Source organism: Spinacia oleracea, chromosome 4 (genome assembly GCF_020520425.1).
Source record: "Spinacia oleracea cultivar Varoflay chromosome 4, BTI_SOV_V1, whole genome shotgun sequence".
In the NCBI taxonomy this organism is placed as follows: Eukaryota; Viridiplantae; Streptophyta; class Magnoliopsida; order Caryophyllales; family Amaranthaceae; genus Spinacia; species Spinacia oleracea.
The window spans coordinates 29817821-29834537 of NC_079490.1; the positions used below are offsets into that span (position 1 = coordinate 29817821).

Consider the following 16717-nt stretch of genomic DNA (forward strand, 5'->3'; position numbering starts at 1 on the left):
ATTTTTGTCGGAAAATGGTTTCGGTTTGTAATTTAAAATAGATGTACAAGTTTAAGGTTGTAATTGGCAAAATTAGAAATTTGAGGTTGTAATTGGCAAATGGATATCTTTATTAGGTTGTATTTGGCAAATTTGCCTTATAATTCAGGTGAAAGTTTGTCAAATAATATAATACAAGAGAGAAGAAAAGGAAGTCCACGTGTAATCACTTTTATAATAATTTTTTTCTTCAATCTTGTCGACAACCCACTAAATAGAGTCCAATCCACATGCAGCTAAAGGTAATAAGCCAACAACTAAAATGTGATTAAGGTCCCAATTTGCCACATTGTTTTATTGAAGATCCTTTCTCGCAAAAGTAACCAGATAAAAGGTCCTTTAAAAAAAACAAAAAAAATGCAAAGTTTTTCATGGTCACGTGACCGGCACATGATGGGCCAATGTCTGAAACTTATTGTCAATGCTAATTTTCCGACAAAGGTCCCAGTCAACGACAAAGAAGTTCATTAAGGTTTCAATTTGCCACTTTTCTTATAAAGTGTCTCACAAAGTTGACCTCATATAAGGTCCTTTTCTGACAATTTTTTCATAAATTTATTGTACATCAAGATAACTTTTACCCAATTTTTGTAACTTTCACCTTGTTTTTGTAATTTTTAATATGTTTTGATTAACTTTTAGATTATAAAAAATTTGATAATTAAACATTTTAAAGAGTTGAATGCATTATTATTGATTTTGAAGAAATTACTTTAATTAAATGAAAAGTTTTATCACTAAAAAATTGACAATTTCTACATTATAAGAGTAATTTTTAGGAAAAATTGATTCTAAAAATACAACCTTTAAGCGATCTGCTTAAATAGGGCTGACTTTCCGTTTAACTAAAAATAACACAACATTTTAGACCTGTCTTCTTTTAAGGGCTCCTTTCATAAATGACTTGCTACAATAGGTAATATGAAAACCAACCTCACAAATTAAACATTTTTTCTTTATATAATTAACAAGAGGATTAAAAAATATTGTAGCATGTTACCTATTTTAGCAAGTTATCATAGAGGGGAGCATTTTAAAAGAAGATAGGTCTAAAAGATTGTGCTATTCTTAGATAAACATAAAATCAGTCCTTTTTAAGCAAATCGCTTAAAAATTGTATTTTTAGAATCAATTTTTCATATTTTTTAAGCGTTTTGAGTTAATTTTTAAGCATTTTAAGCATAATATTTAGTGTATAGCACTTGTACATAAGAATTTGTATACTCTCATACTACGTACATTATTAGTGATTTTAAATGAATAATTTTTGAGAGTTATTAATTTACGCCTGCGTTAGCTTAAAAACGCCCACGTATTTATAGTGAAATGACATTTATGTCCTTTACCCCTGTCCCCCCTTCACCCCTCCTCCTTGACCAGTTTCTCTGTAACACCAGCAACACTCCGACCACCCCCTGGCCACCCACCCTCCAAAAACTGAAACTCAATCTCATATAGATCGAGTTGACACACATACTAAATTTGACTATGATACTGTATTTTTAGTGATACAGTATCTTTATCACTAAAAAATACTACATATACAACTTTTATATTATATTGGGGCAACTTTAAACATTATGACTTTAACTTTTACTCGGATATATGATCTTTATTTTACATCACCTTTAAAGAACTTTTTCTTGCATTTCCTCCTGTCATAAAAAGAAATATCTAAACCTAATTTTTAACCACAAATACCCTAGAATACTAGCATGAATATTTTGTGAACGAAAGCCAAGCAATTAAATTTTAACAGCGGAATCAATAGCGCAGTTCCGATTATAAGAGGCCTCAAGTGTTCCTGTAAAACAGTTTGTGGCCTTAATTTTTACCTGTAAAACAACGTAAAACAAAATAGCATATGGTCGCCCATTAAAAAACATAACAACTAACAGCATAGACAAGAAAATGATCATTACTCCGTATATCCTTAAAAGTTTGAAATTACACAGTTTCTTCCAGATGTCAGCATATCATAATTTTTGAAAAAATGGGTAAGATAGTTTTACTATTCTACATTATTAATCCAGAGTACGGCAAAGTGATTGAGCATTTTTAATTCGAAATCAAACTAAAGATCCAGTTTGTCCCATCCGTTATATGCATAGCTTCTGAGGAAAACTGAAAACAGCTCAAGGTTCCATGGGCTTCCAGTGGAAGCAATCACTACCACGGCATCCTCTGTATATTCCCGACTTCACACAGCCAGAGGAAACCAAGACAAGGTAGCGCACTCTCATGACCGAGATTCTTGAAACGTATTTTCTCCAGAGCACTGGCTGAAAACTTCATTCTAAACCTTTATCCGAATCACAAATGAACCTGTTCAGGAAGCAAAATATGAGTGGAACTATTATTTTGCTACATAGGAATGGACATGAAAAATTGGGAAATGGAGGCATAAAACAGACAACGCTAAGGTATTTGCTAGAAACATGTTACATTAAATCTGCATCTCAAAGTAAACAATTGAAAAGAGTAAGCACTGCATCTCAAAGTAAACAATTGAAAAGAGTAAGCAGTAATGCACACCCTCTAAAAGAAAACAGTAAGATCAGCTGCTGCAAGGCCAACAGGAGAAGAGTTATTCTGAGTCAGCTTTGATTTCCATATTGGAGATTGATACCAAGGACTAGTGATCAGATTAGACTTTCTGTGCATATATATACTACTGCGTATTAAACATAGATCCAACACACGGAAAGTTTATATCCAACTTAGGCATTATTAATAGCAATGGGCAAATGGTAGCAGCTTAAGTATCAAAAAGTTGCATAATGTACTCAATTTGTGAAAAACTGAAAACGGCAACAAGTTTCTTTTCAGATGGTGGGGGGAAAAGACAAACAGACAAACAAACAAACAAACAAACAAACAAACTCTTCAACGATCACTCACATGCAGGAAGGTTAGAAATATCTGCTGAAACAGCACAAGATATTCCCAGGTTTGTAAGTGCTCCCCTTATGATTCCACATGGAAAGTAGAGATGCATGCTTGCTGCCTGTGCAGCTTTGTTCTCCACTGAAGCCTCGGAAGCATCTTGAGATGCACCAGAAGGTCCAGAACTATCAGGTGACGGATCAACAGAAATGTGTGATAGCCAACGGAATCGATTATCTTGCAGCACAAAAGTACCCTAACCAAACATAACATAAATAACCTTGTGTGACAATAAATCTTCAAATGATTAATATCAATGTACTTAGGCTTAGTTCTCCTCAACTTATTTAAACAAGTTTCACCAACAAGAAGTTTCAGAAAAAAAGAAGAAAAAGAGAAGTTGGTTAAAAGTACCTTTTAAAACACCAACGCTGTGAGATAGCACCTTTACTAAAAAAAATGTTAGTAAGTACCTTTTGAAATAAATTTTATTAAAACAGCATCCTAAAGCCTGATTCCATCCAAAAAGTCAACTCTCCTGGTCGATTCTTACTTTTTCCTTTTATGGGGATTTGGGGGCGTGAAGCACATCGGCTTTCGTTCTTCTTTTTGAGACCTCACACGCTTCTCTAGATTTACTCTCCTGATCTCCTTCTCCTTGATTTCCTTACCACCATCAATTAATTAGAATTCTCTGACGTTGATGCAATTCAAAAAATAAATGAATAATTCTCTGGTACTTGACAGTACACAATTTGTATAAAAAAGCTGATGCCGATAGTTATCCATCTACAGTTTTGTTTCTCTCCTCTTTAATTAATTGATCAGTTATGAAGTTTGACTGTATTTATTTGTCTTGTCAAGTAATTTGTTGCTCATCTAAGTGAGTAGGCTAGCTTGAAAAATAGAAGACCTGTTTTTGAAGAGTATAGTATTTCATCTTTATCATCATAATTTAGTGAAAATAAAACTCTTCATTTGTATGTCAGTATGCATATGTAAATAAATAGAGTTGAAAAAAATGTTTACTTGATTAACTTGATTCTTGATTGCAATACAATCCTCGTTCGAAGGAACGACAATAAACTCAAATTCAGTGGGTGGGGGTTAATAGGAAGAGATCTAAAGGAAATTAAGTTGAACTAAAAAAAAAAGCAAAGTTGAGCTATAAATAAGCCAAGTTAAACAAAAGTTCAGCAAAGGTAGGTTTTTTCCAGCAAAAATAAGTTAAGTTCCGCAAAATAAGTTGAGGAAAATCAAGCAATAGTAAAAAAAAATGGCAGGAACTCACTCTATGATTTGTCTTCAGGTTGTCTATCTGTTTTTTGAAGATTTCAGACCAGAAATCTTTACAGATAAACTTGATTGCCTCAAGATGGTCACCAAACCGTGGTCTATCCATGGTATACCTAGCAAAATCAACTGATGTAACACGCTGAACTTCCTACAGTAGTTACTAAATGCAGAGACAAAAAAGCATCTTGATTAAAAAATAAAATAGAGCAAGCTAAGCACCAGAAAATTAACCTGAAAGATTAATCATGATCCTTATAATGTACATTCCAGGGATTCCCCTGAGGGAGCTGTTTGGCTCATAAACACTGAAAATGGGATGGAATCCGAAAAGGAAACAAATAGAATGAATTTTGAACCCTTCCCTTTTTCTCAGAAAAGAACCATTCTACTCGCTCCCTCGCCTTCCATCACTCCTTCCCACCATGCCCTCGTCCCCCTCATACCTTCTTTAACAGAGTATAGTTGGATGATATATCATCACTCCTTGATAATTTGATGCATTTTATCAAATATATGGGAACTCAGAAATAGAGTAAGGCTGCTACTGTTTCATTAATTTTCATCAATCAGACTTACAATGATTATGAGCTCCTCTATTTATACTGAGGGCATTCAGCAAACCTAATATTCCTATAACATCATACTAGGACAGCTAGCACAAGAAGACAAACTAAGGACCCTTCCTAGACCCTTCCTATAACTGTCACATGACAGCCTTAATTTGACAGTTGCATGGATGTACTATTGTACTGAATTACCAACAAAACGGCTAGCTAGATATTTAGGTGCTGATGATTGCTGCTAATCATGGACAGTACCTTTGGGCTTTACACCCCTATAGGCCTCGTATCCTTTAACACTCCTCCTCAAACTTGGAGTGGAGGTTTAGGTAGAACTCCAAGTTTGTCTAGGATGTATTTGTGTTGCTAAACAGGAATTATCTTGGTTAGGACATCTGCTAACTGTTCTTGACTTGGAACAAATTCTGGTTGAATACTGCCTTCAGCTTGCTTTTCTCTTATGAAATGGCAGTCAATTTCTACGTGCTTTATTCTTTCGTGCAAGACAGGATTTGCAGCTATTGAGATGGCAGCCTTTGTCACATTTGACAATTGTAGTCCCAAGAGAACTTAATCCCAACTCTTTTAGAAGTTGAGATATCCATAGAACTTCACAGGTAGTGAGTGCCATTGATCTATATTCTGCTTCTGCAGATGATCTGGACACCACAGCTTGTCTCTTTGATTTCCAGGATACTAGAGACTTTCCAAGTAGGATGCAGAAACCTGAAGTGGACCTTCGAGTGACAGGGCAACCAACCCAGTCACTGTCACAATATGCAGTTAGTTAAGCTGCATTGTTAGCTGCAAGTAATATTCCTTGACCAGTAGAGGATAGGAGATATCTTAGGACTCTCTTAGCTGCCTGAAAATGCACAGTAGTGGGAGAATGCATGAACTGACTAAGAGTATGGACTGTAAATGAGATATCTGGCCTCGTCAAGGTTAAGTAAATGAGTTTGCCAACAAGCCTTTGATAGACTTCAGGGTTAGGCAACAAATCACCGGAATTAGGAACCAACTTCGTATTTGGATCCATAGGAAGTTTTAGAGGTTTGTTGTGCATCATTTTGAATTCCTTTAAGAGATCCAACACATACTTCTTCTGAGATAAAAATATGCCCTGCTCGGATCTGTCAACTTCTATTCCAAGGAAGTATCTCAACTCCCCTAGGCCTTTCATGTGAAAATGAGCTGACAATAGACTTTTTGCATGGTAGATTGAGCTTTGATCATTTCCTGCTAGGATCAGATCATCTACATACACCAATACAGCCACAAATCTTCCATCTCCTTTCTGAGTGGAAAAGGAGCTTAGTTTTAAAAAGCGCGAAGCCTTAGTTTAAAAAAGCACGCCCAAGGCGCGCCTAGGCGCAAGGCACACCTAGGCGCAGCCCTTAGTGCCTAGAGAAGCCAAGGCTCAGCACGGTCCATCAGGCGCGGCTAGGCGCGCGCCTTTGTCCGCTTTTTGCTAGGCTCAAGGCGCAGCGCCTTTTGGGCTTTAAGTCTCAAGGCACAAATTTGTTTGGATTGCTATTATATTTTATTTTTTTGAAATAAACCTGCCCCACTTGAGACCCAATGGTCATATTTTAATTACTCTTGAGATTTGGGACCACCTACCCAAGGAGGGAGAAAACAAATCTCCAAATTGTAGACCTATGTTCCTCCCTCAGTCCTCTGTTTCACTTCCTCTCTTACTAGGTCTATTCGTGCTCCCCGGCCTCCTCCACCTTCACCTCCGACGTCGTCTTCTCCTCCACAACTCCTCCACCGCCGGCTTCTCCACGGCTCTGCTCCAGGTATGTAAATCTATCTTTTTTTCTTTTTTTTTTCTTTTTTTCCTTTTTCTTCTTCTTCTTCTTCTTCTTCTTCTTCTTCTTCTTCTTCTTCTTCTTCTTCTTCTTCTTCTTCTTCTTCTTCTTTCTTCCTTTTCTTCGTTTTTTTTCTTCTTTTCTTTTTCGTCATTTTTCTGTTAAATTCTGGGAATAAAATTTTGATTTTTTTAAAATTTATTTTTCAACTTTTTTGAATTTATTTTCTGTTTTTTGGTTCTGTATTTGTTTTTCTCCTCCTTTTCTTTTTCGTCATTTTCTGTTAAATTGTGGGATAATAATTTTGATTTTTTTGATTTTTTTTTCCTGTTTTTCGGTTCTGGATTCTCGCTTTAGATACTGTTTTTCGGTTCTGGTTCTGGATTATAATTGTGTTTTTCTGTATATTTTTTTTTTAATTTATTTTTAGCTTCTCTGATTTTGAACGTTTTTTTTTTTCTGTTTTATTTATTGGTTTCGGTTTTACTGTATTTATTTGTTTCTATTTTAATTTTTTTTCTGTTTTAAATTGTTAATTTACAGTCAGTAGTAGTATAAGTGAAAGGGCCGTAGACAGTAGCATAATATATGCTTGCTTTTCCTATTTTCAGCTTGTTAATTTACTATGGAAGGTTCTAATACCGGCACTCCATCAACCGGATCATCTGGTGCTTATGAACCGGCAAAAAAGTATGGAAAACCGGATCCTAATAATAAGAATAATTGGACATGTATCTTTTGTGGTAAAGTAACAAAAGGAGGGGTCTATCGCTTAAAACAACACTTGGTTGGAGGATTTAGAAATGCATTGAAATGTCCTAGTTGTCCCGAACATGTAAGGGAGAAAGTCAAGGATTTCATGATTAAAAAGGCACAAGATAAGGCAAATAGTCAAATGATGCCAAACATACCTCAATTTGATCATGGTGTTGATGATGATGGGGAAAGGGAAGAGGAAGATTGTGAGATAGTGGGTAGTAGCGGTAAAAGAAGTAGAAAGACTAGCAATCTTCCTAAAAAACCAAGGCACAAAGGCCCCTTGGACATGTTTATCACTTCTACTCCCAAAGATATATTGCAAGGAAGAAAGGAAAGGAACGGCATTTTTGGAGTTTGTGACAAAGAGTTAAGGGAAAAGACTTGTAGGCATATTGCTAGGTGGTTTTATGATGCGGGAATTGCTTTTAATGCGGTTAATTATGAGAGCTTTGGAGTGATGATTGAAGCAATTGGACAATATGGTCCCGGCTTGAAGCCACCAAGTATGTATGAGCTTAGAGTTCATTTGCTTAACAAAGAAGTGGAGGACACTAACAAGCAAATGGAGGAGCATAAGAAAGAGTTGGCAACAAAAGGGTCCTCCATTTTATCCGATGGATGGCGTGATTCGGTTGCACAAAAAGATATTGTGAACTTTCTTGTCAACTCTCCAAGGGGTTCCATTTTCATAAAATCCATGGATGTTTCGGAAGTTGTGAAAGATGCAACTTTGTTGTTTCAAATGCTAGATGACATGGTTGAAGAAGTTGGAGAGGCAAATGTTATTCAAGTGGTGACGGATAACGCATCTAACTATGTTAAGGCCGGTAAGAAATAATCATTCTCCCTTTACTTTTTAGTTGAATTTAAGTCCTAGATTTACTTTGTCTCTAACTTGTAAATGGTTATATTTGATTTTGTAATTTGTAGGTAAACTACTTATGGCACAAAGACCTCATCTTTATTGGACTCCATGTGCCGCACATTGCGTTTATTTAATGTTGGAAGACATTGGAAAACTTCCAATGGTCAAGAGTGCACTCAAGAAGTGTATGTTCATGAATGGTTATATTTATAGCCATATCCCTCTTGTGAACATGATGAGGAAGTTCACACATGAAAGAAATTTGCATAGGCCGGCGGTTACTAGATTTGCAACATCTTTCATCACTCTTGCTCAATTTCATAAACAAAAGGCCAACTTGAGGAAGATGGTTACTTCTCATGAGTGGAGTGCTTCTAAGTGGTCAAAGGAATTGGGTGGAAAGAAAATAGCATCCTTTCTCTTGCAAGAAAACTTTTGGAAGAATGTTGTTCATGCTCTTAAGTTGGCAAGTCCTCTTGTGAAGGTGCTTAGGATGGTTGATGGAGAGAAAAAGCCTCCAATGGGCTACATTTATGAAGCCATGGATAGGGCCAAGGAAGCTATTTCTAAGGCTTTTTCAATGAAGGTTGAACTAGGGATGGCAATTCAATCCGAGTCCGATCCGAGTCCGAACCGATCCGAAGTAAAAAATCCGATCCAAACCCGAAATAAAATAATCCGAGTCCGAATCCGAAAAAATAACTCCGAGTCCGAATAGGAGGCGGATCGGGTATGGATCTTGTGTAACATCCGACCCGAATCCAACCCGAATCCGACCCGACAGTCTATAAAGTAACACTCTCTTTTTCCGTGTTATATACTTACAAACCCTACAATACAAACCAATGAACTATTCCTCCGCCGCATAACTACTCTACAGACAAACTATTCTTTCCTTTCTCCTCTTTCATTTACTGCTACGGTGCTACCACTTCTCCTTTTTATCCATCTCTTTACCCATATCTTAGTTTTTTTTTTTACCAATATGATGTATGTTCTTGATTTACAAATCAGTTTATCATCTTTCCCTCATTTTTCTATCCAACCATTCTTGCAGCACCAACCATAATTTGTGCAAATAAAATTCGAATTCATTATCATATTTTTCATTCGTTTGGTACTTTATTGTTGGTAATCAGATTAGCAAATGATTCCGTATGAATATTTGAAATGTAGAAAGTAAATAAAATTTCGTATAAATTATTGTTTGCAATCAGATTAGCAAATGAGTCAGATTTTAAACTTGAGAGATTCAGACCCAAAGTTCGGATTCATTCGGATCCTCTCGGAGCTCCGTCGGGTCGGAGCGGATATGGACTTCATGTAATGGTAATCGGATCGGACTCGGATTCGGAGTTTGAGATTCGGAGTCGGATTCGGATCTAATTCTAGGGTCCGAATAGTAAATGGATCGGACTTGGATCTTGCTACATCCGACCCGAGTCCGATCCATTGCCATTCCTAGGTTGAACACTATCAAAAGGCTTTTGAGTTCATTGATAAAAGGTGGGATGTTCAACTTCATCGACCTTTGCATGCGGCCGGATTTTATTTAAATCCGGAAATCCATTATGATAAACCCGATCAAGTTGCTAATGAGGAAGTTGTGAAATGTATGTATGATTGCATTGCAAGGATAGTTCCGGATGTGGAAACTCAAGACAAGATACTTAATGAATTGGATTCATTTAGGAATGCCACCGGACTCTTTTCCCATAACATGGCAATTAGGCAAAGGAAGACCAAATCACCAGGTAACCACTCTATCAAGTATTGATCTACATAAATTAAATATCAAGTTTTAAGTTTTATGACTTTTAACACATGTTTCTACTTTCTTTACAATAGCGGATTGGTGGTCTTCGTATGGAAATTCAACTCCCAATCTCATGCATTTTGCCATAAAGGTTCTTAGCCTCACTTGTAGTGCTACCGGTTGTGAGAGGAATTGGGGTGTTTTTCAACTTGTAAGTAACTTTGCGTTAGTAAATTTACATAATAATATGCTATTATTTAATAAGATAATGTGAGCAATTACTTATAAGTTATAATCTTTATTTCTTACGGCTCCATACTAAGAAGAGGAACCGATTGGCTCAAAGTCGATTAAATGACATGGTATATGTGAAATACAATCGAACTTTGATTCGCCGGTACACGAGGAAAGACACCATGGATCCCATTCTCTTAACTGAGATTGATGAAAGTAATGAGTGGCTACTTGGAAGGATGGATGATAATGAGGAGAATGAGAATGATGATAATTTTGTATTTGATGGTGAGGATTTGACATGGGGTGCGGTTGATAGAGCCTCCGGAGCTAATGATCCTATCTATGCCACTAGAGCATCATCATCAAGAGTTGATAAAGGAAAAGGGGTTGCTAGTAGCTCCACTCCTAGAGTTGTGTTGTTGGATGATGATGATGATGAGATGGAAGAGGACATAAGTGGAGACTCGGGAGATGAGGATTATCAAGTAGAGGATGATGTGTATGACGATGATGACATAGAGTACTAGCATTTTAGGATGCTTACTATCAAGCTTGAAGAACTAATGTGTTTGCTTTTCTTTCTACTTATTTATTTTATGTTGATTGTGTGGTTTGTGTGGAACTTTAAGTTACTTTCTACTAAGTACTTTGTCGTTTAGCAGTATGTTCGCAACCAATTGTGCTTCTTTTCGTCCATTTATGCATTACTAATATGATTACTATGTTGTTTTGAGTATAAAATGTGTTAGTTTTGTTCTACATTGAATTTCAAGCTTTTTATAGAATTTTTGTGCGCCTTGTATTCGAAAGGCGCGCGCCTGCGCCTTGCGCCTAGGCTCCAGGGCCCTTGTGCGCCTTGCGCCTTTTTAAACTAAGCGCGAAGCGTACTGAAGCGCAAAAGGGCCCTGGAGCTTAAGCGCAAAGCGCAAGCTTTTCGTAGGCGAAGCGCACCCAGAAATAAATAATAAAATTTCAAAAGTTCAGGAAATATGGAGAAAATATGGAAAGAAAAGATGAAAAAAAAGGGAAATCAAAACGATGAAAGAAAAATTCAGAATCCGACGGGAGAAATCCGGCGAGAAGGCTAGAGAAATCCGGCGATGGGGGAAAATTTGCACTAGGGTTTTCAAAAACTTCCCAAATATCCGCTTTTTAAAAAAAGGAAATCACGTGATACTTTAAAAACGAAGATTAGAGTCATGTGGCTTTATTTTTTTATAAAAAATGAGGGTACCAGACTACGGGAAGAGCAAAAGCACCAGGAAGCGCGCGCTTCTTATACGTCGCTAGGCTTCGACCGACAGAAGTGTTTTGCTATGAGCTTCCGAGCTTTAAGCGCAAAAAGGCGCGCTTTTTAAAACTAAGACAAAGGAGTAATTGGTTTTAGATTGAGCAAATCCAAAACTGTTCAAGGTTGATGATAATTTGGCAAACCATTGCCTCGGGGATTGCTTTAACCCATACAAAGTTTTGTTTAGCTTACACACCTTTGTTGGATTTAGATCAACATAACTTTCTCCTTGAGTTGTAGTGATGGGTTTCCCGGGACCTGCATACCCTTGAGGAAGCTTCATGTATACAGTCTCATCAATGTCTCCATGAAGGAAGGCATTTTTAATATCCATCTGCTCTACAAACCATCCTTCCATGGCTGCCACTGCTAGTAACGATCTCACTGTTGTGAGTTTTGCTACCGGAGCAAATGTTTGGTCATAATCAAGACCATACTTCTGATTGTTTCCCAAAATGACCAATCTAGACTTATTTCTTTCGACATTCCCATCTCTGTCATGCTTGGTTTTATACAACCATTTACAACCAATTGCCCTTTTTCCCGGTGGCAAGTCGGTGATACTCCAAGTATTATTCCTTTCAAGTGCTTCTAGTTCGTCATTCATTGCCCTAACCCACTGATGATTCTGAATAGCTAGCTTGAAGTGATGTGGATCAGGATGAGAGTTACTTGTCACCCTAGCTAGAGAGCACCAAAACTGTTTTTGTGCTTTGTTGTGGCTACTTTTTCAATCTGACTAGCCGAAACATAGTTTGTCTGATAGCTATTCATCCAATATGGTCTTTTAGTAGGTCTGGTTGACTTTCTGTTGAGGTGGATAGGCAGGATGAGTTTGAGTCTGAGTCTGAGTTATGCTTGGCTCGGTGTGACTGTTATCTTGATGAACATCTTCCACCATATCAGTGTTTATCCAGTCTTTTCTTTGCTCACTACAACCATCTGTGTTTCTTTCAGTGTTGTTAGGCAATTTTGAGACTTGATCAGAAGTGAGAGCATAGGGATATATATATATATGCTCATGAAACTTTACATCTCTTGACACAAATGTCAAGTTAGTTAGGAGATTAAGAACTTTGTATCCCTTCTGTTTAAGAGGGTACCCTAGGAACAAACAAGGAACTCCCCCAACTTTGAATTTGTCCTTGTGATGTTCAGGATTGTAAGCAAATGTAAGACACCCAAAAGACTTCATGTTTGTGTACACTGGTTTTGTACCAAACAACCTTTCATAGGATGTCATGTTTCTTAAGATAGGAGATAAGTCTATTGATTATATAGACTGCAGTCAAAACACAATCTCCCCGACCAAAAACTCAGTGGTAAACCTGCCGTGAAATCTTAAGGCTCTTGCCATTTCGAGAACATTCTTGTGCTTCCTTTCGGCTCTTCCGTTTTGTTGTGGTCTATCCACACAGCTTGCCTGATGCACAATACCCTTTTCTGCAAAGTATTTCTTACACGGGGTGTCATCCATTTCTGGTGCATTAGACTTGATAATTTTCACTTTGTTGTTGAACTGAATCTCAGCAAATTGCACAAATTCTTGAATTGCATTATAAAATTATGACTTGTATTTCAAGAGGTGCACCGAAGTAGTTCTTGTGCAATCATCCACAATGGTTAGAAAGTACTTGTGACCTCTCCGTGTACTAACTCTGTATGCTCCCCAAATGTCCACGTGAATTAACTCAAATGGTAAAGCAGCATGAGATTCACTCTCTTTGTATGGCAGTTTTGTGAATTTCGCCAAGGGGCATGTCACACATATTCCACTTTTATGTGTCTTCTATTGAGAGATTAAGAACAAGCTCAATCTTGTCCATGGAGCATGTCCCAATCTGTGATGCCATAACACAGCTTTACTGGTTTATCCGCGTGAGATCCCACATTGGATATTCCCAGCTTTATCGAGGCACTATTAGCAGCACCGCTCTTATTCTCCCCCACATTATTTTTCTGAACATTGTCTTTTTTCAATTTCCGACATATCTGCTCAAGAGGTTCATTCACCAAAAAGTAGAGACCATTATAGGCTCTTCCAATTCCCAACACTTTCTCACTGGTTGCATCCTGAATGATGCAACCTTTAGGGTAGAATTGAACCTTGCAGTTGTCTTGTGAGACCAACTTGTTCACGGACAATAAGTTGTGCTTAAATTCCGGTACATAGAGTACCTTTTTCAAATGTATTCCGTTTTCCAGTCTCACGTTTCCTGTGTGACTGATTGCAGATGTACCACCATTGGGTAAGTTGATTTTTGGACTATTCCTTGCCACACTTGGTTCAATCAATTTGCCAAAATCACTTATCATATGATCTGAGGCACCCGAGTCCAGTATCCATTCATCTGTGTCTCGAGACCATTCCAGACCTCCCTTTATTCCATTTGCTGTTGAGACCTTCCACCTCTGCCTCTCATAGGTCTTTTAGACCAAGGATGCCATGGTGGATACCCTATAATGGTCCAACATTTATCTGAAGTGTGGCCAATCACACCACATGCTGTACAACTTTCACCATTGCTTTACAAATGAGCAGTTGTAGTTTCACTGTTGATGAATCATCAGTTTTGACATTCCTAAGAACATCTCTTTGCAGTTCTTCCTGTTGTAAAGATGAACAAGCTACATCTGGTGTAGGGAGAGGAGACATCATCAAAAGATGACTCCTTTGAGGACCAAAATCCTCATCCAACCCATTAAGGAACTGAAATAATTTTTGTTCTTCCTTTTGGATTTGTAAAGCTTTGAGGAACTGAACAGTTTCAGTAGTGCTAGTTTTGAAAACGGGCAACCTATTCAATGATTCTAATTCTTCCCATATAACACTCATCATGGTGAAATAGTCATTAAAGGAGTACCAATTTGCTTATATTCATACAAGTCTCTAGACAATTTATATTTTCTTGAACCATTAACCACAAAAAACCTTTGTTCCGGATTTAACCACATTTCTCTACCTGTATTGAAAAACATAATAGATTGTTTTATAGTATCTGAAACAGAGGCAAATATCCAAGAAATTACCATGTCATTGCAGGTGTCCCACATCTCTCCTTTTGCTGCATCAGTTGAGTCTCTAACAACAGTTCCGTAATGAAACCTTGCTTCCTTTTTGATGACAGGGTGATTTCCATGGATCTTTTCCATGCCCTGTAATCTTCTTTTGACCCAGATAGCTTTCCAACATTGATTGAGTGAGATCCTTCAGATGGATGAAGGTAGAGACGGCTATTTATGTCTACTGCATCTGACTTTTCCATATTTAACACTAAAGAAAGGATTTTTAGATCAGAAATAGAAGAAGAAAAGAAGTGTGTTTAATCAGAAATGTGTTTGATAGATTGGAATGATGAATCAGTAGGCTCTATCATTTGCTGAGGTCTCATGAAGCCAACCTTGCTCCGATACCATGATAATTTGATGCATTTTATCAAATATATGGGAACTCAGAAATAGAGTAAGGTTGTGCTACTGTTTCATTAATTTTCATCAATCTGACTTACAATGATTATGAGCTCCTCTATTTATACTGAGGGCATTCAGCAAACCTAATATTCCTATGACATCATACTAGGACAGCTAGCACAAGAAGACAAACTAAAGACCCTTCCTAGACCCTTCCTATAACTGTCACATGACAGCCTTAATTTGACAGTTGCATGAATGTACTATTGTACTGAATTACCAACAAAACGGCTAGCTAGATATTTAGGTGCTGATGATTGCTAGTCATGGACAGTACCTTTGGGCTTTACACCCCTATAGGCCTCGTATCCTTTAACACTCCTATATGAAGAAACTCAAATTTCGACAACATTTTAAAAGCAGTTGACGGAAACCAGAATTTTATACAAATTATCTATGCAATTACATCTTGTAAACAGTACAATCACTTCAACTAAGAGAAGTACAGGCCGAGATAATCTTAACCGGTACAGGGAAGGGAGAAATGGCCATGATGCTCTGAATCTCATTCATACATAGCAACAGCCAGAAGTAACCAGGGGACACTACGATGACAACTGAAAAGCAACTCATTGATTACGTATTACTCCGTACTTCGTATCTAATCAAGCTTCTGGTGTACCGGATCTTACTCGCTTGGCAGCCGAGAAAACAGTGGTCATAACACAATTTACACAACTTTCTAAAAACAATGTACTGTAACTAAACTATGATTTCTGCTACTAAGACTCCTGCCTCCAGCATTTTCTTTCTTTTTTTTACCAATATAGCTCAACAAACTACGACATTATGTGAAACGTCTCACTATTTTCTCCAAACCAATCCCTCGCAAACTAATTCCTCAAATTTCCGCCATCGTCTATTCAATTCAATTCAATACAATTCAAAATCATCAACAACAAGAGTTCTCGATTTCTTCAGAAATTGGCAATAAACAAATGAAATTCCCTCAATTTTCCAAATATATATCAGATCACACCATCACAAAAACAATTCACGATTTAAAATCAAAAATTCAGAAATTCACAACATGAATGATTAAAATAGAAATTAGGGTCTAGGAGAGACAAAAAAAAGTGGTAAAACTCAAAGTACCTCTCTGAGAGTTGGTGGCCAACCTGGTAGCCAATGGATTCGATGCGACGAGCGGCAAGCTCGGGTTTGCTGGCGTAGAAACGATCGGCGTAAGTAGAAACCATTTCTATCAATAAACTATCAACGCAGCTCTCTGATACCTCCCTCCCCATTTTCTCTCTCTCCTCCCTGTCGGACTTTCTCTTTCCTCTCTGAGCTTGCTCCGGTTGAAAGAGGGGCAAAACTTACCCAGTCGAAAAAAGAGGGGAAATTCGGAAGAGTATTTTCCTAATAAAATACGGAAACTCCGTATGTGATCTGTATTAGTGCAAACTGGACGTAAGTCCATGCTATGCACGGATTTTTTTAATTTCACTTTTTGTATTATCATACTCATAATCTATACATTTCGTGTTCCCTTTGAAGCCTAATCGCAAATTGAAAACCCTAAATCAAAAGAGAAAATGAAAACATGCATAGGCAAGAGAAAGGAAACTGTCGGTGCCGCCTTCACTCTTCTTGCCATGATCGTGGTGGTTTCTACCACCTAAAGGTCATCATAACTCTCATTATGCCCCAGTGCTGGCTCCAACAATCTCTCCCGGCCAATAGCGAGAACTTTTCCGCTCCTGCCCTTGCCACGGTGCACGCTGGTGGGGCTTCACCTTC

At 37.5% G+C, this 16717-nt stretch overlaps 2 protein-coding genes across 6 annotated transcripts; one reads left to right on the forward strand and one right to left on the reverse strand.

Moving 5' to 3' along the window:
* Positions 1-1939: 1939 nt before the first annotated feature.
* LOC110775899 (uncharacterized) lies at positions 1940-16339 on the reverse strand. 5 transcript variants are annotated; one of them, XM_056826816.1, is made up of 5 exons: positions 16070-16208; positions 14534-14777; positions 4217-4334; positions 2941-3181; positions 1940-2364 (listed from the first exon to the last, which is right to left on the reverse strand). In XM_056826816.1, the coding sequence occupies exons 2-5, from the start codon at positions 14767-14769 to the stop codon at positions 2336-2338; spliced, it is 624 nt and encodes a 207-aa protein (XP_056682794.1). In that variant the 5' UTR covers positions 14770-14777; positions 16070-16208; the 3' UTR covers positions 1940-2335. The 5 variants fall into 5 exon arrangements, with proteins under 5 accessions (XP_056682794.1, XP_021836189.1, XP_056682797.1 ...); XM_056826817.1 differs by lacking the exons at positions 1940-2364; positions 2941-3181 and adding exons at positions 3188-3370; positions 3479-3591; XM_021980497.2 differs by lacking the exon at positions 14534-14777 and having other exon boundaries at positions 16070-16339.
* LOC110775898 (uncharacterized) lies at positions 7026-10063 on the forward strand. The gene is made up of 2 exons (XM_021980496.2): positions 7026-8805; positions 9685-10063. Exon 1 carries the CDS (start codon positions 7221-7223, stop codon positions 8190-8192), a length of 972 nt encoding a protein of 323 aa, XP_021836188.2. The 5' UTR covers positions 7026-7220; the 3' UTR covers positions 8193-8805; positions 9685-10063.
* Positions 16340-16717: the final 378 nt, after the last annotated feature.

Coding starts and splice junctions, on each gene's coding strand:
- LOC110775898 (XM_021980496.2), top strand. CDS start 7,221: ATGGAAGGTTCTAATACCGGCACTCCATCAACCGGATCATCTGGTGCT.
- LOC110775899 (XM_056826816.1), bottom strand. CDS start 14,769: ATGGAAAAGTCAGATGCAGTAGACATAAATAGCCGTCTCTACCTTCAT. Junction 4,335..14,533: donor GGGACACCTGCAATGACATG/GTAATTTCTTGG, acceptor TGATTTTGCTAG/GTATACCATGGATAGACCAC. Junction 2,365..2,940: donor TATTTCTAACCTTCCTGCAT/GTGAGTGATCGT, acceptor CTTCCTGAACAG/GTTCATTTGTGATTCGGATA.